Consider the following 21,133-nt stretch of genomic DNA (forward strand, 5'->3'; position numbering starts at 1 on the left):
GCAGTATTTACCGTAAATGTGTAACTAATTGCACTACCTATTTGAAACTTCAGAGCACCGTAGTTCACAGGAATCACCGCGGACGGAACCGATGTTTATTGTCAGGCCTTGAGACTTGAGATTGGTGCATGCGCAGCAGTCATGCTCACCCTCCATTCTCCTTGCAACGCATGCACGCGACTTCTCGTCAGACGGCTATAGTAGTTCTTCTTCTTCTTCTTTTCCTACCGCTTTTTCTCACACCTGTGGCTTTGCGGGTGCGAACTGCGTCGCGCATGTGGATTTGGCCCTGTTTTACGACCGGATGCCCTTCTTGATGCCAACTCTATATGGAGGATGTAAGCACTATTGCGTGTTTCTTTTGCGGTTTGTAGTGTAGTATGTTGTCTGAATATGATGAGGAGAGTGTTGGGACGTCCACATACACCCAGTCCCCGAGCCAGAAGAATTCATCAGAAGCGATTAAAATCCCCGGCCCGGTCGGGAATAGAACCCGGGACCCTCTGAACCGAAGGCCAGTACGCTGACCATTCAGCCAACGCACAGTGGGTAATTTCTAGCATCCAGCCGGCCAGAAATAATATTTTCAACCCTTGTCTTTGGTGCGCATTTTCTGTGAGTCGTGTTTATAAGACTCTTGGGTACAGTAATTCAGTATTGAAAAGTCGTGCTGTCTGATTATCTAATCTCACCGAAGGCCTAAAGTGGCTCTCCTCCGTTAGGACATCATATTCTGGCAAGGCGAGCGCGCAGTTATTATTATGTGAGGGCTCAGTAAGGACGTCAGAACTAAATATTTATTTAGCTTGCAATGTAATTATATTAGATGAAGGTATGTATTTTTATACAGTATGTAGCATTTTCTGAAAATTACTATATTGTTGTCCGAAATATGCACTTAAAATTCAGGTACGCGGTGTCCAAGCGCTATCTAATTATACAAATTTGACCTGACTTTCAAAATGGATTGCCTTTGATTTCCGCAATGAAAGTCTTTTGGATGAGTTATCTATACTTTCATGAATAGAAAACCGTGACTTTTTGCTGCGACCAGGCGCGACCATGAGAGTAATTAATTTTTTTCAGAAGCCATGTACTCTGTAACCAGGAGGTCGGTTTTCGAGCTGTTGAGGAACAGCAGGGAATATAAGCGGAACGATGATATTGCGAATGTTGTAATTGAACATTCAGGCTGTGAGGATTGTTCCGAGGATACATCCAAGTCAATAAGGAAATCTGTCAGTATTTTGTGTGCTAAAATTCGATCACGCTGGACAAAATATAGTAGAAAAAGGGACAAATTGCTGAACTAAAATAAAAGTTGGTTCGAGCAGAGAACGAGCCTTGCAGAAGGACGTGCATGCACAGTATTGCTCTTATGACAACAGGGTTGCCATATCGAACGTTCCGCTTAACGCCATCACGGGAAAACGGCGGCACATACATTTGTGATATTCAGTATGTATGTTCAAGACAAAAGGCTGAAGAAACTAAGCTACAAATTACTTTTATGAACTGAAGGGGACGTGGGGTTTACAGGGGCCACTTTTGGTATGTACAGAATCAGAGGTAAACTACGGCACATAAGAAACCTCGGCACTGAAATATAAGACCAATTGCGAGAGAAAATAGACAAATAATTTTATGGACTTGAGGGGCGGGTGATGTATTTAATTGCATTTAATAAATTTACCCAGACAATAAAAGCTAGAAAACAGACGCAGTAAATAAATACTGCAGATGACTACAAAAGATCACACTATTAATGTTAAAGAAATAAATCACACACGTAGGCTTATCGCATAACTTTCATTCAACACAATACAATTACGCACTGATTTAAAGCCTAAAATACACACGCAATAAATAAATACTGTAGATGACTTCACTACAGAAGTTCAGGGAGGAAACGCGTCTATTGGTTGATATCCGAAGCAAAGTGCTGGCAATACCAATGATGGAAACCGCTAGAAGATTTTTCAGAGAGGCTTCCACTTCTGCGGATATTACTGGAGTAGATATAAATTTAATAAACTATCTACGTGCCATCGTAGAAACTCTTTCGTGTGGGTATGCCATTGATAAAGTGACATTTGGCATGTACGCAAAGGAAACTATACAATTGTACTTACAAAAATACAAATCGTACTGCATGCCTGTAACTTTGCACAAACTCTTGATTCATGGCACTGTATTATACCTACTGGACACCTCTCCGAGGAAGCCCAGGAGACCAGGAATAAAGATAATAGGAAACCTTCCAGAAAAACACAAATACTGACCTTTTCCATAGGTGGCTTATATCATCGGACCCTTATATTACCAGCTTAGGGAAATCAAGGAGGAGGTAGTTGATTCCGCTTTCACGAGAAGTGCTCAACTTACTGTCTGAGCCTCCTGTATCTGGTTCTGCCGAAGGAGATAGCGATTCTGATGTAACTGCATCTGATGAATAAATTGTTTGGCAAGGACATGTATTCATGTATCTGTTTTTAAACATTGTAAACAGCATGGCCCACTATTCACATCTATTTAATTTCTTAAAGCTATAACGAAAAATGATTAAAATTACAAAGATGACTCATTCTATTCCTGGCGTAGTAATTTGTTCTTTGTACTTGATTGACCACACACTTAATTATCTCCAATAATAACAGTTACATACTAAGTTTTATGTAAATCGGTCCATTTGTTTCCGAGATACGATTTTTGGCCGGCTAGATTCTTGAAATTACGCACTGTGCAACGAGTCGAACGAGACGACCATAGTAATATGTAACGTATTTCTTTTTATGATGCACCATCAGATCACTATCCTCTAAATGAAAGTGAAAGTTAATTTTATATTTTATATGTATTACACTGGTACTCGTATTCGTCATCATTGCTTGTTTAATAGTTACCATTATTTCCATTAAATTTTTCTTGCTAGTACCTTGACATCGCACCACGTCAGATAGGTGTTCTGTGACGATTGTATGAGAAACGACTAGAATTGGAATCTGCCGTGGCCTTAATTATAGCACAGAGCTGCCGATGGTGGTGTTTATACCCACCATCTTCCCAGTGTAAGCTTACCGCTATACGGCCCGTACCGTGCTGTCAACTCGCTCGGTTTACTATATTATAGGATATTATTAGTGTAAATACAATGTGATAGTGCTGTCCGGCTGATTGGCTCGATGGTGATCGTTGAGGCATTCTGCTCAGAGTGTCCCGGCTTCGATTCCCGGCCGCGCCTGGTTAATTCCTCCAACTCCGGGGTTGGATGTTCCGGTTCTTAATACACATCTTCATTTGCACACACCACACTAACAACCACCACAAAAACACGTAGTTGTGATTACATTCCTCCACAAAGTGTTGTCAGGAAAGGCGTCTGACCTAAAAACTGGGCTTAAACCACATGAACCGGGCGAGTTGGCCATGCGCTTGGAGGCGCGCGGCTGTGAGCTTGCATCCGGGAGATAGTGGGTTCGAATCCCACTGTCGGCAGCCCTGAAGATGGTTTTCCGTGGTTTCCGATTTTCACACCAGGCAAATCCTGGGGCTGTACCTTAATTAAGGCCACGGCCGCTTCTTTCCAACTCCTAGGCCTTTCCTATCCCATCGTCCCTATAAGACCAGTCTGTGTCGGTGCGACGTAAAGCCACTAGCAAAAAAAAACACACGAAATTCCGACCCCAACTAAATGAGAAAAGGGCATAACAACATAATACCAATCTCCTATAATCTCTGAAACCAAAGATTAGGTAGAGGGTATTGTTTATTGTAATGTTTTATTTTGGTACATGCAGTTTTAACAATAATTTTATACCATATGGTGTAGTTGATAAACAGGCAATAGAGAGACAAATAAAAAATAGAATATCGGGAAAACAACATTAGGTTAATAACCAAAATTTAACACTTGTGAATAGAAGTCGAACAGAAATGGAATGGCCGAAAAGAATATTAAGGGCGTTATCATAATGAAATCAAACTTCTCCGGCATATTTATTTATTTATTTATTTATTTATTTATTTATTTATTTATTTATTTATTTATTTATTTATTTATTTATTTATTTATTTATTTATTTATTTATTTATTTATTTATAAGCTCTAATTGTAGAAGGCGTATATTGCATTCTGTTAAATTATTACAGATTTAACAAAAGAAAGAAACAAAAAACATACTATAATACAAACAAAAACCGAAAGGTTTTAGAAAATATTTTAGGGAAATGCAGTAAATTATAAAAACAAACAGTGATGTTAAATACATAGTTCCATGTTACTTAATTGAACATACTGTACTTAAGCTAAAATATAGCTCAGATATAACCTAAGTACTAGACATTTTCACACTTACAGACACAGTTACAGATTATATTTTGTACTTGACAAGACATCTCTTAAAACCTTAATATTAGTCTATAATGCAAAGCTGAAGTCTAAACTGTTGTTGATTTCGATGAGTTTAATGTACATCAGACACATTCTTACTAACGGTGAATGTTTATATGCTGGATTTTTTTTAACTTTGCAAACTAACAGATCCAACATTCTATAAACTGCTTTGTACAGAAACACAGAAACACTGCCAAGCTAACGTACGCGTAGTTGAAATCGTCGAGTAGTTGACTAAATGATTTATTTGCTATAAGTCCAGATACAGTGGAACCTCGATATCTCGAATCACCTCGGGAGCTAAATTTTATTTCGAGGTATCGAAATTTCGAGATATACAGAATACCGTTTTTGAGCATGTATAGCTTATATTGAATACATGTTTCTTAACAGTATTTACAAATATACAGACAAACCATTTTACGGCATCACTTTAATTATAACCCTTATTATAGTAACTTTTTAGAAGACAGGATGCAGTACATACAGTTGTGAAACAAGAAACATACCTCGGTTAACACCTTTGGAGAAAAATCCGTTAGTCTCTTCTGTTTGTTATTGTTAACCTTTCCTCCCTTAACATTGAAACTTCTCGTCAATAGCACGCTGCCGAGATTCGTAAATGTAGCTTCTCATCCGCGACTTCAGCGGTTGCTTTCGTACGTGACCGGTAATTAATTAACACCCGAGAAACGGTGAGGTTTCGCCGATTTTCCGATCACTAGAAGTTTTAGTTTCTCGGTTCCCGTCATATTAGCTCCCAGCATCACGTTACTTGTTAACTGTTCCTGACAAACCAGAAATTCCGTACTGTACAGTTAATGTTGCACAAAGTTCGAGTTACAGAGTATTTTTTGCTTTAAGGGAGGAAATGTTTGCTTCGAGAAATGGAGACATTCCCGTAACCGAATTTCGAGTAACAGAGAAATAAATACCCGTGAAGAATAGGACAAAACGGCCGAGAAATTTAAGTTACTTGGAGATACTGAAAAATCGAGTAAGAGGGGTTCGAGGTATCGGGGTTCGACTGCATATTGTTATATTTATAAGTACCTTAGAAAGCATTTTTGACCTTTTTCTAGGCTCCCTTCCAGTGATTTGTAATGAGGATGCCAAATAACTGAAGCATATTCTAACTCGCCACAGACCAAGTTTTTGAATAGATGATTGATGGCTTTAACAGGCGTAAATTCTTTAGTTGTCCTCATGACAAAAATCAGAGTTATGTTACAGAGGTCCATCGGATACTTCGGAAGCGTGACCCCCCCCCCCCCAAAGCGAAGGTCATTACAGTAGTCGCCCGAAAAGGCCAGGAAGGATTGGTTGGCATTTAAGAGTGCTCCAGCTTCAGAGACTGCTGCCAGTAGATTAACTGCCACTTTAAGCAGAAAACCCTCTTTGTTAAAGCAAAATTCCCTCAGAAAACGAATTATGTGTTCCTTTCTCAATTAACAATTTAACATTCCTCCAAATGGTCTTGATATCTCATAACATGTATCGCTTTTGATTTATCAGTTCCTCGAATGGAAGCATATGTTTCCGAGTCTCAGACATTGTTTGCAAAGAACGAAGTGTTCTCACAGATGTAGCATCTTCCTTTGTCATCTTGAACGTTGACACAGTAATGATTTATTCCGCCTATCTCCGCTGCTTCCACCTGAACTATCCCTTGAGATGTCGAAACGTCGTTGGTCTTCTGACAGATGCGAACTCGTTTAAGTAGCGTCCGCCTGGGAGTTCAGTAGATCGATTGGGATTTCTTTCCCAAGCCTCGTGTTGGAGAAGCATGTTTCAGATCATTTGTGTTCAAAAGGGCTGCTTGCCTGATCCCAGTTCCCAGGTTGTTAGAATACTCATCTTGGAAGTCATCATTGTAATGATTTCCGTTAGACACTGATGACCGAGCGCACCATTCTTGATCAAACGTTTACCGCGATCAAGTTCGCATTTGACCACGATCAAAGATGAACGAGGGAAATGATCGCGGTAATATTTCCATTGACGTCTTTTTTTTTTTTCCGAGATGATGTGGGTTAAATGTAGAAACGTATTAAAATGGCGACGCGTTTCGATGTTTTGGACGGCATCGAAGATGACATCTTCTATCTGGACCGTGACCGAAATCGTATTGGAGTAATTGTGTGAAGGGGAAATCCGTTTGAAGATTACGGTGACAGGAAGTTCGAAAAGAGATTTTGTCTATCTAAAGAAACTATAGTTGTTGTAAGACCAAAGAAATGGCAGATGATGGATTTTCTACCGATCGTAATAACCTCCCTCTCACCCATGAACAGACTGAATTACTGGCGCATTCAACATAGTATTTGGGGACATCGCTAATGTGCATTAGTTGTCTCCTCGCTACATAAGGTTTTCTTCAAGAGGAGGTGGGATGGATGAGTAAGAGCCGACCAATACTAGAATAATATCCACTTCGAACTTGAAAAAAATGAATTTATTCTTAATACAGTCTTTAATAATAATGCGGTTATAAATATAAACTTAAACAGACTCGTCGAACAAATTGAGACACAGTTGGAAACGTCACTCATCAGCGATTATCAAGAGAACTTGCATAGCTCTGTTATGTTTGTATCTTTACGAGTGCTTTCCTATGTAACACAGAGACTTATTAACCTTGGTCAAATGGCTAGCTGACGGTGTTTTACTGACCAGCGGTCAACGCTGGTGCGCCGTAGAGATGTTCTGAACGCGGTAATCTTTTGATTTCTTTCAGACTATCTCTGCACCAAGCTTGAGAAATATTTCGCCCTCTTTTCCTTTACTTTCTGTCACTTTCACTCTTTCTCCTACTACTTTCCTATGTTCTTCTGTGTAGGATCTTTTATCCTTTACTGGTTCCTACCCCGTCGCCTGTAAATGACTCAACGCGTTTTGTTATCTTAATCTGCTGTATCTCTCCTTATCTTTTCTTCTATTTCCTCAATCTTGACTTAGTTAATTCTCACTTTTCGAAACTATTTTGATCCGTTGTCTGAAGTACTCAAAGATTTCGTCAGCCGGTTACTGTGTATTCTCACTGAGTGTCCATAGAACTGCAATCTTCTCTTGCTCATCACTTCAACGACTCCGGTCTTCTGCCACAATTCTTTGTTAGGACTTGGTATCCGTCCTCCATTTTTCACCTAAATTTCCTGAGTATCCATCTTTCTCTTTTTCTGACACCTTCCAGCACTTCCTTTCCAATCATATCCAGTGTTTTTCCTGTGTACAAACTTTCAGGTTTCGTGGCAGTGTCTAAGTGTCTTACTTTAACCCGATAGGATAGCCATCTTCTTGTTCTATATGTCTTTCGTCAATTGATAGGTTAGTACTGTTCTTCTCACCTGCTCTTGTATTGTATAGTTTTCCGACTCGTTCTCTTGTATTCTTTCTCCCAGTACTTAAAGATCTTTACTGTCTTGATCTTCCTTCCAAGCTGTTCAGGACGTCTTTAACGCTGGTCATGAACTGTCTCTTCTCATACGAGACTTGTAGCCCAGCCTTTTTTGCTATCTCTTGGAGTTCTTCTAAACTTTTCCTCGCTATAGGTAGGTCGTTGGTGTTTGTGTTTGCGTAAGCCAAGCAAACTACTCTTACGCCCTCCTTCCCTCGACCAACACTGAAAGCTTCTTTATCTTTCATTCTCTAATCATGTTAACATGGAGGGGGTTTTTTTGTTTGTTTTTTTTTCGCGCTGGGTGTCAACCTGGAATTAGCTCCATCATTTTTCTGACAGCACTGTAGCCATGGCAACAAGTGTTCGTCTATGTGCTGTATACTAGGTCAGTAGCGTAAATTTTCTCACTGTGTGCTTTCTTTTTGTTTCTAAAAGCTTCAGAAAATCTCGTATCAAATAAACCCTATTCTACTCCTCAGTCCACAATTAATTAAAATCCTGGAACTCGTAGGAAACGAACACCGGGCTTTGGAATAAGAGACAGGCAAGCTACCTCTATAAATTATTTTTTTTACAAGCGAATGGACCGCTAAGGATCACGCTCCAACTTATTTTCTTTCTCTTCGTGCGGAGTTTTCTGTGTGTCCAATACTCCTTCATGCGTTCGCTGGCCTGCTTCCGTTGTTCATCTGTCCAGGCTCTTCCGGTTTTCTTAGTTTTTCCTGCGGTTTGAACCCCTTCCAAATTCTTCACTATGTTGCTAAACGTATTCCTTTCTAACAGCTGGACTTCCGAGATGCTTAATTTTTCCATATCATTCTTCGTTTCCTTAATCGATGCTGTATTGGCCTTTTTCCTACAGAAGTAATCATGGTAAGTCTGTTTGCGTTCATTCTGTACAGATGTCCGAGAAACGCCAGTCTCCTTTTCTTCATGGTCTCTGAAATTCTTTCCACCTTCTGGTAAACTTCTTTGTTGCTCCGAAGTTTCCATCCGCTTTCAGTTTGGACAGCTCCCATAATTTTTCTGAGGATTCTTCTTTCCAGGACCTCTAGCTTCTCCAGCTCGTAGTTCATGGACAGGTATTCACTGACATACAGGCATTCTGTTTTAACCACGGTGTTGTAATGTTCTAATTTGGAATTCCAGGATAAGCACTTCTTATTGTAGATGGTTTTTGTCAAGCAGTATGCTCTCTCCATTTTTAATATCCGATCTTGCACTGCAGCTTTTTCTAGTCCATTCTCTTGTATGGTCTCACCAAGGTACTTGAACTTCTTGATCCTTTCTATCCGTCCTGAAAATGAAAACCTACAACCTGTTTTCCAGTCTTTGACCGGTTCAGGGATGAAATGAATGAACCATATATATGCTATTATTACAATGGGGTCGCCACTCCCAAGGTGATTTATTAATGACTGATAGATGTTATGAAATGAGAATGGAGAGTGTTGCTGGAATGAAAGATGACAGGGAAAACCGGAGTACGGTGAGAGGCCGACGCGCTGCCGTCTGAGCCACGGAGGCTTTCTATCCGTCCTATCTCTGTTTATTATTATCTTGGAGAGAAGCTGTAGTGTAATGTCGTCTTCGGATCGGCCACGGTATAGCAACGCACTGCTAATTACTGAAGGGTGTGTACTTGCGGCGGCATTCTTACCGTGGTACACATCCTTGCGGAGTGCGTGGACCTCGCCGATCTGCGCCGTAGTCTAGAACTTACGAACTCCCTCATTCTACAGATGACGAGGAGTCAGCATACCTCGGCATCCGTTTTATGAGGGACAGTGGCCTGTTTTATCGTGCTCAAACATCAAGGTTCTTTTTAAAATTTGTAAATTAATTGTTGGCTTTTTTCTTTGAACTCAGTCTTTATATATCTTGTGTGTATTAAAAAAATACTTTTAATTTGAATGAAATGTATTATTTCACTTTAATGCAATGCTTTATTTAGTTTTATTACATTTTAATCTAATTTTAGCCGTGTGTCAGACGGTTGAGGCGCTGGCCTTCTGACTCCAACATGACAGGTTCGATCCTGGTTCAGTCCGGTGGTGTTTGAAGGTGCTCAAATACGACAACCTCGTGTTGGTAGATTTAATGGCACATAAAAGAAATCCCGCGGGACTAAATTCCGGCACCTCGGCGTCTCAGAAAACCTTGCAAAATAGTTAGTGGGTCGTAAATCATTTTATAAAGGAATAAAGCATTGCGAATTACATCCACTGATTCCTGATCATTTTTCATCTCATTTTAAAATTCTAGTCACTGGGTAATTTTTAATTATAATTCCATGTCGTTTCACCTCGTACTATTAGGGACCGATGACCTAGATGTTAGGCCCCTTTAAACAACAAGCATCATTATCAACATCATATTATTATATTTACGAGGTCTAAAATACTTTTCATTTCCTCACAATTCATGAATGAGTCTTAATGATAATACTACTAACTACTTTTGACAGTTTTCGGAGACGCCGAGGTGCCGAAATTTTGTCCCGCAGGAGTTCGTTTACGTGCCAGCAAATTAAAGAAACAGGGATGATGTATTTGAGCACCTTCAAATACCACTGGACTGAGCTAGGATCGAACTTGCCAAGATGGGATCAGAAGGTGAGAGCCTCAACCGTCTAAGCCACTCGCCCCACCCAAATACTGTAGGGCATCGCGACTTACATCAACAGATTATTTTAAATTTGTAATCATTTTTAAATAATAGTAGTAGTAATAATATTACTAACTAATTTTGACAGTTTTCGGAGACGCCGAGGTGCCGGAATTTTGTCCCGCTGGAGTTCGTTTACTTCCCAGCAAATTACAGAAACAGGGCTGAAAAATATGAAAGGATTCCAATGAAGATTGAACAAAAAACCTGGTGCGAAGTGGTCCAACGACAGAAAGAAACAGCATAGTGAAAGGATGAAAGAATATTGGAAGGAACAAAAGAGAAAACAACAAACTATGAAGAATTGAATTGAAATTGGCACGTCGTCCATAGCAGGCCTCATCGGAAAGACTAATAATAATAATAATAATAATAATAATAATAATAATAATAATAATAATAATAATAATAATAATAATGTTTAAAGGGCCCCAACATGTAGGTTATCGGTCCCTAACGATAGAAGTTGAAACGACAGGCAACTATAATTAAAAATGACCCATAGACTGGAATTTAAAAATGATTACGAATTGAAAATAATCGGTTGATGTAAGTCGCGATGCCCTACAGTATTTGGGTTGGGCGAGTGGCTGAGACGGTTCACGCTCTCACCTTCTGATCCCATCTTGGCAAGTTCGATCCTGGCTCTTTCTAAAAATCTCTCTGTCCATAGTTTCTTCTTCTCTTATGGTATTTCTTTCTAAATCTTTATTTACTTCTTGAATCCAGCTAGTTGTTGCATTTTTGTCCCAAAGGTACTTGAAAATCCTTTTTGTTAATCTGGAATCAACCATTCTGTAAATATGTCCAAAAAATTGCAATTTCCTTTTCCTTATGGTTTTTGTTATGTTTTCTATTGTACCGGTTACGACCTGTACATAAGTATTTTTTTAGCATAAGTTACGTTTATTTACCACGCGTAATGTTCCGAGCGCGCCTGGTTTGTTTACCAGCAGCGAGGACCAGCTAGCGAGTGTATGACGACTGTGAGCTGTGACGTAGCCACAGGGGCTAGCTAGACCGCCCGCTCGTCTCAACACGTGTTACCAGCCTTGACTGGTATTTTCTGGATTCCACGTCACTTGTTCTAGAGAGTTCGATGGAGAAAATTTTGAAATTTCTATAATAATGATGCTAACGAATCGAGCGACATGTCATCTTGTTTGGGATCACCTAAACGTCCCAATGCTCGAGTTTCAAGCAAATCCATCGAGGGATTCGGGAGATATTCAATCAAACCGTATTATGACGTAGACATCCCGGATTGAATAAAAGGAGGACCTACTGTAGCCTATTCACACAGTCTCAGCTGAGTAGTCAGCGGGGACACTCTTGCTGCTACTATCATCGTGGAACTCTGTCATTATACAAGTGTGGGAAGACGATTCTTCCAAGTACTATAAGTGGACTCATAAGACTTCGAGTGTTGTAGAAAATTTTCTAAGTCTTCGTAAATGAACTTAGAATATTTACAAGTGTTAATTAAATGGACTTGTATTATTTACGTGCCTTCGAGACTGAAACTTTTCTAAGTGTTTGGACTTGTATTATTTACGTGTCTTCGAAGCTGGAATTTTTCTAAATGTTCACTAAATGGACTTGTATTATTTACATGTGTTCGAGACCAGAACTTTTCTGCGTGATCATTGAATGGACTTGTATTATTTACGAGTATTCGAGATTGGAATTTTTCTAAGTGTTCGTGAAATGGACTTGTATTATTTACGTGGAATATTTGCGACTGTTGAGGATCTCATCCTTCTAATAGACAGCGATTAATTAACATTGCTAGTGATGAACTTTAACTTTCCAACGGCTCTAAACAAAGTTAGGATTTCACTTGCATTTACTCAAAGACTTGTACATTTGCCAGTGTTGGTTTAAAAGACTTATAAATTTCGTCAGTGAATTTATTTATGTGGAAGGACTTGTGTTTCCGTCAGTGGTCACTCAAAGACTTTATGAATTTTACCAGTGATTAACTTTAAATATACTCAAACTTCCAAGTGAATGGACTTGTGTTTTCATTCGAGTTTAGGCAAAGACTTGCACCTTCGCCAGTAATGAACATTGAGTTTAACTATAATTTCACAAGAAGGGACTTGTATTTTTCGTTGCCAAAAGTTATTCAGGGAAGGGGATTTTCCTAGTGATGAACTCTAAAATTATTAATACCACTCATATCGTTTTAGGAGTGTTGGAAGTCTTGATGTACAATTATCAAGAACTCTGCTTATAAGTTAATCATCCAAGGTTTTCATGGACTCAGTGCTACTAGTGACCTTGGGAACATCAATCCTCTCAGTCTCATTGCCTCATCGCCTGGATCACCGGGGTTCGACCCGGGCCTCAGAGTTCGAGACATCTCTACTTGCCGTCAATCCAGACAGTCCAGCTGCCTCTGTCTGGAGTATCTGCAGTCCCTGGAATCCCTGGAGTCTTCTGGAACGTGCTTCAACCAGCTTAGCTTGGTGAGCCGGAGAACCCGAGCCATACTATTGGAATACGAGGAAGACAATCCATTTCTACTTAGAGGTGATGTGCCAATTCATGACTTATTTGAATAAACTCTTGTGCAATCAGAGTCAAAGTTTTTCTGTAGATAGGACCTACCTCCTGTACCGAGCCCTAGCTACAATTAATCCAGTGTTTCGCCCTGAGAACTATAGTCATGCTACTTTAACATTTAATCTGAGAGTCGGGCTCTTTTACCGGTATACTATGTTCCTGTATATTTCATCATTAGATCTTAATTTGCATACTTCTGTTGTTTTCACAGGGCCTAAGATTGTTCTCATGATTCTGCTTTCTAGTACCTCAAGTTTATCTGTAGTTTGGTGCCAGGCATTCACTTGCCTGTGGTGTAGTGCCTTACTTTTAAGATTTTTAGACAAACACTTTTTGTTATAAAAATTACTTGTGATATATGCTCTTTCCATCTTGTGTACCCTTTCTTCTACCCCAGATTTGTCTAAACCATTTTCTTGAATTAATTCTCCCAGATATTTGAATTTCGTTACTCTTTCCACTGGACCAATATCTGTTGCCAAAAATTTTGGAGCGTTCTTGATATTTATAAATTTTGTTTTTTCTACGGAGTTTCTCAAACCTGTCTTGCTGGGTATTATTATTATTATTATTATTATTATTATTATTATTATTATTTTATACGAGGTCTAGAATGTATTTCATTTTCTTAAATTTCATGAATGAGTCTCGCCATTCTTTTCAGGATATACTAAATTGTCTTTCAATTTATCGTAACTCCCCTGTGGGTGGAATCAGAGGATGCATTATCTGTACCCCCTGTGAGGCTACTAAGAGGGGAACCACCAAAGAATCTGTACTCGCTTTCTCTTTTAAGGCTAAAAACATATCCATGATTCTATGTTTTTTCCGTGTACCGGAGAAAATGTACGATTGCGAATTTATTTTCGATGTTCTTGCAGTTTTTCAGGGTGCAGATTAACATGGCTGGGAAGGGCCTATCTCCTTGCCCTCCTCCAGTCTTGATCTCAAATCGTTCTGAGATCTCCGCTGTGAACATTTTCTTGGATATTATCGTTATTTGTTTTTGTTGCAGTGTGTTCGGACAACTCCCGGCTGAGCGAGCGGTTCCATCCTGGCCTTTGGGGTGGTAAGCGGTGGTCCTGCTGTCGAGTGAGTATCCGCTCTGCTGAGGGGTGCGATACCACCACCGCCTGGGCCAACCCCGCCGCAATCAGCCACCACGCATCAACTGAATCCCTAGGGAACGGCACACACTCCTCGCGACTCGGTACGTCCATATTAACATTATATAGTTTGTGTATCTTCGTGAGCCTTGAACTGTCGTCGTATTCGTTCAATTCAGTTTATACATGAAAGGTCCCAATTTAATAGGCTGTATACACTGGACAGGTGCATATAAGTCTAAATGTGATAAAATTGCAACAGTTACGAGAGGTGCGAGAAATCAGTAAGATGCAATGGAATTTAAAATGATGATGTTGTTGATGATGATGATGATGATGATGATTGTTGATTAAAAGGGGCCTAACATCGAGGTCATCGGCCCCTAGTGGTACGAAATGAGACGAAAGGGAATGGCAAATTAAAAGTCTAAAATTATCAACTGACGAGAATTCAAAGTGTGAGAACGAAGAATGAATGGATGGACATGAATTTAAAACAATCAGTGGATGCGACCCGCAATGCCTTATATTCACACAAACTGACGTAAAAGAATAGTATTACTGACCAAGGGAATGCTGCTATAGCATAACACTGTTACGATGATGCTTGCAGTCTAAAGGGGGTCCAAAATCCAAGTTATCGGCCCCTCATAACGATACTGATCGTTAGGAAAGTAGAACCATGGTATTTGTCCTGTTGCGGTACTAATCAAAAGTAGCAGAGACTTGCGGCATTCCACACATTATTGTACTACTCGGAGGTTATGAAATTCGACATATAATACAGACCTATGTTTTTCTCACTTTGCGGCGCCATTCACAGGCAACGCAAACCTATGGTGTTCATCACAGAAGAGTACTAACCACAGGGACCTTCCCCTATCCCGTGGTGTTCCTCATATAGTGAGTACTAATCACAGGCAAGGCAGAACCATGGTAGCTATCATCCCATGGTCCTGCTCATATGGTGGTACTAATCACAGGTACTGGAAAAGCTGACCACACGGTGCTCCTGTGTGCTAATAATCACAGACCTATTTGGTACCTAATATAGAGGCACTACGCGCAAGTAAAAGCGACCCATGATGCTCTCCGCTTGGTGGTACTAATCACAAGTAGTTTCATGGTTCCAAGACAATCATCCCTTTTAGTCGCCTCTTACGACAGGCAGGGGATACCGTGGGTGTATTCTTCGTCGGCGTCCCCCACCCACAGGGGGTGGAATTTAAAATAAAAACGACTACTATATTGATGACAATCTAAACAAAACAAGTAGAATAAAACTGAAATACGTGAAGGGTCGGCGGATTCAGAGTGGTTCCGGATGATCCGTGGCACGACTGCTCTGTATTCCAACCGACCAACTGAGCAGAGGAGGAGTGGCCACAGCTCTACCGTGGCTCTACGCGTCTGCGTTCGGGAGATGGAGAGGGGCTGGTCCCCACCATCGGGTGGCCTGAGAATGGTTTTCCGTGGTTTTCCATTCTCCTGCACTAAGGCGAATGCCAGTACAGTTCCTAGTAAAAGGCCACGGCCGCCAATCCTCTACCTTCGCCGCACATCTTCTTCTCGGGTATAAATCTCCTAGCCTGAGTGACGCCGTCACCGTCTACGAGCCCCGCGCCCCCCTTCAGGGGAAGAATGAAAACATCTAGTAGTAGTAGTAAAATGCCTCTAATATTTGTTGAGGCGTTTTTGCCTAATGCATATAGGCCGGATTTTAAGGCAGTATTAAGTTAGAATACAAACTTACTAGAGGGAGTAGCAAGTACATTCTTGCCGGTACAACAGTTATGCTATGAGTTTTGCATAAACATTAGGGGTTCGGCCCATCAGAACCCCTAGAATTTAAGTTACTCTCACTACATTACGGAAAAGCGGCGTAGTCGACACTTCATAATAACCAAATATTAGTTTTGCATTCTAACGTATTACTGCATAAAAATACGGGATCTTTTCATGAATAATCGCTGGTGTACAACCGACCAGGATATGAATTTTCAACCTGGCCAGCCGGGTGAAGAGCTACTAAATGGATGGCTCACTTTTATTGTGTTTTCGTACAGCAATATTTGACATGAAGGAGATAAGCTTATTCTAAATTCGTTGAAGCTGGTGCTCGCTCCTTATAACATTACTCAGCTGTTCGCCCACAGCAAGGTGTATTTTCTTGGGTGGAGCGCTGTCTTTATGGCTCTGTGTGGGATTTTCATTGCATGCTCTTGTCATATGCTTACGACACACATTACAGGTGATGAATACAGACGGGACGTGAAACTTGTCGTGGTGATTGTTCTTTCCTTAGAACGGCAAAAACAGTAAGATTATCAGCTCATGTTAAAGGAAGGCTGTAGAAGAAAATCTCCAACCCTTGTCGTCTCCTCTCAGGAAGTTGTCCGGTTCGACCCCATTTCAGTCCTGCAGACATTTGACAGTGCTCAAATACACCAACCTGGCTTCGGCAAATTTGCCCTATGTCGCCCATCTCATTCGTTTTTCCTCACGGCTGAGACGTCGCGATTATCTTAATTCAGCAAGTTAGCAGAGAAACCATTGTAAGCTACTCTTCTTTATCCAAAGCCTTCATTGTTGTTACTTGGAGAGAAATCTCTATACCCGTAATATTAAAAAAACAGAGCTGGAGGGAAGAGCATTGCACGGTGTTGCCACATTAGTGCATTCCTTTCTCCTTCCTTTCGCTTCCGGCTCACTTGTTTGCTCAGACTGTTCTGTTAAGTGAGAAGCTTGGCGACTCCGAACAACACGAGCCTCCAGCAAGTTTATCTCCATGGCAACCGCAGTGGTTCAGCCCTCGTTTCCACAGCAACCATATCCCCTACTCCCTTCTCCCCACCCAGACAGGCAGTAAACTGTCATCACTCATCTTTGTATATTACGACTATAGGCTCAGGGACCATACACCATGCTGATCCATCGTATTGGTACTACTCCTCCTCGTAGTCTGGTCCCTTGGGCCTTGCCCTCAACTACTGATGTAAGGAAGGCACTGGCACCGTGCTTTGACACCGGTGCCAGAGACGGCACGGTAGGCACGGTAGGCACGATTGAAAATGAACCAGTGCCAGTGGCACTGCCATAAAAATAAGTTTGTGAAACGTTTACAATAATAAAACGATTTGTGACGTGAATATTGACATTATTTATACCGTTAGTAAGGACAAGAACACACCTCGATCAAGTCCGCTTTTCCATGAGTAAATCGAACACTATGGCGGACACTGGCGGCTGGCACTCTTGCCGAACGAAGCGCTATTGTGTGTGGCCACGTGACTGCCTCCTGCCAACGGCACGGCTTTCTCAGATCCGTGCCGGTGTCAATGGCAGTGCCAGTGCCAGGACAGATCGCTTCTACAATAGGTACCTACTGGTCGTCCCGTCCTACCAAGTGCTGCAGGACTGTGCCACATTATGCTTTGTTCTCTTTCGTTATATTACGGATTGTCTTGAATTCCGTGTCAATGGCAGACAGACGAAAATCTAGTCCTTTGTGGAGCTATTTCAGTCCAGATGATAAAAACCAATACATAGCAGTGTGAGATATTTGTAAATCTTGTGTATCGTTCAGATCGATGATAACGTGTTCAAAACGGCATATGCTTCGTCGTACCTGGAAGACCCCTTAATAGCTAGGCAGGCAGATCCGCTAAAATGCTGATTGGGAAGAAAGCTTCAGTATCCCAACCTTTATTATTTAGCTGTCCGGAAGTTGTGTGTTGTAGCAACATCCGCGCCTGCCGAAGGTGTGTTTTCGAAAGCTGGTCAAATTTTCACTAACAGACTGTCAGCGAATGAAGTGAAAAAAATGCTGTTCTTGAATGTGAATGGAAAATTTATTTGAGGGTTATTTTGTAGTATTTTGCATGTACATTTTGAACAAGAGACGAAACAGACTGCCAGCGAATGAAGTGAAAAAATACTGTTGTTGAATGTGAATCAGAAACTTATTTGAAGGTTATTTTGTAGTATTTTTCATGTAAATATTAATATAAATTACGGTATATCTATGTGTAGTTCCTTTTTTGTCAATACATGAAGCATAAACGTTTTTATACGAGTCCAATGAATTAGTAGCCATCGTGGCACTGGTGTTTTGGCACGGTGCACACCAGTGCCAACAGAGGCACTGGAATTTGCATCACTACCCTCAACAATCAACTTTTGAAAGCTACGTTCTCTGTGCGTTACATGTCCAAAATACTGTACGATGCGATGAGAGAGTCCACGTGACATACAAACTTTTATCTGAAGTTGGTTCAGAATCGAGATGTTCGTGGGATGAGCTGTCCAAGGAATTCTCAGCATTTTTCTTCAGAACAAGATTTCAAAGCCTTCTCCTCATGTACAATCGCATTGTAGAATGGTCCTCGTCTCTACAACATGCAAAAAAGACTGCGAAGATTTCAGATTGAACAGGCCTTATCCGTGTCTGTAAATTTTTTTTAAGGAATGATTAAAACGTGTTACCAATCACAATGTTTATTAAATGTTTTACTCCACAGCGCGTTTCAGAGGCTAGCCCATATTAAAGTGGTGAAATGGTGGCATTTAATTAAATAGAGTAACAATAATTAAATGCCACCTTTTCACTATCTGACATTGGAGTCTCTGAAATGCGTTGCGGAGTAAAACATTTAATAAAAATGGTGTGTGTCAACAATTTTAATTATTCACAAAGACAGTTTTGCTTATTAAGGCTTTCACAGTCACAGATCAGATACACACACATACATATGGCCTAATAATCAGTCATGGGAAGAGTACAAGAAAAAAGTAATCGGGCTGAATTACAGCTGCTTAGAAAATATTTTACTAGATTACAATTACAAATTACTTTTTCAACTAATAATCAGTAAAATTACAATTACAATTACTTTTTCAACTAATAATCAGTAAAATTACAATTACAAATTACTTTTTCAACTAATAATCAGTAAAATTACAATTACAATTACTTTTTCAACTAATAATCAGTAAAATTACAATTACAAATTACTTTTTCAACTAATAATCAGTAAAATTACAATTACAAATTACTTTTTCAACTAATAATCAGTAAAATTACAATTACAAATTACTTTTTCAACTAATAATCAGTAAAATTACAATTACAATTACTTTTTCAACTAATAATCAGTAAAATTACAATTACAATTACTTTTTCAACTAATAATCAGTAAAATTACAATTACAATTACTTTTTCAACTAATAATCAGTAAAATTACAATTACAAATTACTTTTTCAACTAATAATCAGTAAAATTACAATTACAATTACTTTTTCAACTAATAATCAGTAAAATTACAATTACAAATTACTTTTTCAACTAATAATCAGTAAAATTACAATTACAAATTACTTTTTCAACTAATAATCAGTAAAATTACAATTACAAATTACTTTTTCAACTAATAATCAGTAAAATTACAATTACAAATTACTTTTTCAACTAATAATCAGTAAAATTACAATTACAATTACTTTTTCAACTAATAATCAGTAAAATTACAATTACAATTACTTTTTCAACTAATAATCAGTAAAATTACAATTACAAATTACTTTTTCAACTAATAATCAGTAAAATTACAATTACAAATTACTTTTTCAACTAATAATCAGTAAAATTACAATTACAAATTACTTTTTCAACTAATAATCAGTAAAATTACAATTACAATTACTTTTTCAACTAATAATCAGTAAAATTACAATTACAATTACTTTTTCAACTAATAATCAGTAAAATTACAATTACAATTACTTTTTCAACTAATAATCAGTAAAATTACAATTACAAATTACTTTTTCAACTAATAATCAGTAAAATTACAATTACAATTACAATTACTTTTTCAACTAATAATCAGTAAAATTACAATTACAATTACTTTTTCAACTAATAATCAGTAAAATTACAATTACAAATTACTTTTTCAACTAATAATCAGTAAAATTACAATTACAATTACAATTACTTTTTCAACTAATAATCAGTAAAATTACAATTACAATTACTTTTTCAACTAATAATCAGTAAAATTACAATTACAATTACTTTTTCAACTAATAATCAGTAAAATTACAATTACTTTTCATAACACTAGTCTTCAGGAAATCACTGACTTTCCTAATGTTGAAAACACTCATTTAGTAGACAAAGTAGGGTCCCCCGTACTGTGCAAAATGTAAAACTAAGCTATTTCCTTAATTGTGCCGAAAGTTGACGGGCTAAAGGGCCCGAAAATGTTTCAGATTGTGAGTCTTGGATAGCTCTATCAAACGAACAAAAAAAAATTCTAAAATCACTTTCGGCCTAAATAATGCAGTTTCCGGAAAAACAGCCTAAAATCTCTTCTTTCCTTACTCGTTTTCTTTTTTATTCAAATCCTAGCCAAATTAACTTATTTACATAATTCTTTCTGTAATGTGTGTCTTGGTTAGATGCCCTGAGACGTTTCCTTTTGTGTCCACACCAAATGTAGATATAAGGGCTTAAGTGAAAGTCTGCATTGAGTCGTATTAGCGCTCGTAGTGGTGCTTAAGTGAAATAATGCAGTAACTCACATTAGCGCTCGTAGTGGTAGAAAAAGGCAAACTTCCGATCTCATCGGCCGGACAACGATGATTAAGAAAAGGAATGTAATTTTCAGGAATAAATAAGAACATATTCTCATACTTTATGATACTGTATTCTATTCACCTAAAATTCGTAGCTCATATCCCTACGATGTTTTCAGTTTTTAGTTGCTTGCCTGAAAGGCTAGAACTGTGGGTTTTTCCCATAATACAACATTTTGTGTGGGATTTTCTTCAGCGTAAAGACATTAAAAGGCTATCATCACTAGATGAGACTAAACTTGATACTCGTACCTTGAAACGTTCGAAATTATCGTTTTCCATAAAATTTATTTTAATTAATGACCTTTAGCGTTTCCATAATTTGACGTTTACTTTGCAAATAAATGAAGTGTTTCTT

At 38.9% G+C, this 21,133-nt stretch overlaps 1 protein-coding gene across 7 annotated transcripts in view; it reads left to right on the top strand.

Annotated features, from left to right (window-relative positions):
* Btk (tyrosine-protein kinase Btk29A) overlaps positions 1-21,133 on the top strand; it is a 485,585-nt gene that overhangs the window by 253,527 nt on the left and 210,925 nt on the right. For all 7 annotated transcript variants that reach the window (XR_010859555.2, XM_067143509.2, XM_067143503.2 and 4 more), the window contains one exon: positions 14,044-14,238. Coding sequence is in view for 6 of the 7 variants with exons in the window: in XM_067143509.2 (XP_066999610.1) it covers positions 14,044-14,238 (195 nt within the window). In the remaining variant the exon portion in view is untranslated. The remainder of the gene's footprint in view (positions 1-14,043; positions 14,239-21,133) is intronic.

Source organism: Anabrus simplex, chromosome 3 (assembly GCF_040414725.1).
Source record: "Anabrus simplex isolate iqAnaSimp1 chromosome 3, ASM4041472v1, whole genome shotgun sequence".
Classification (NCBI taxonomy): domain Eukaryota; kingdom Metazoa; phylum Arthropoda; class Insecta; order Orthoptera; family Tettigoniidae; genus Anabrus; species Anabrus simplex.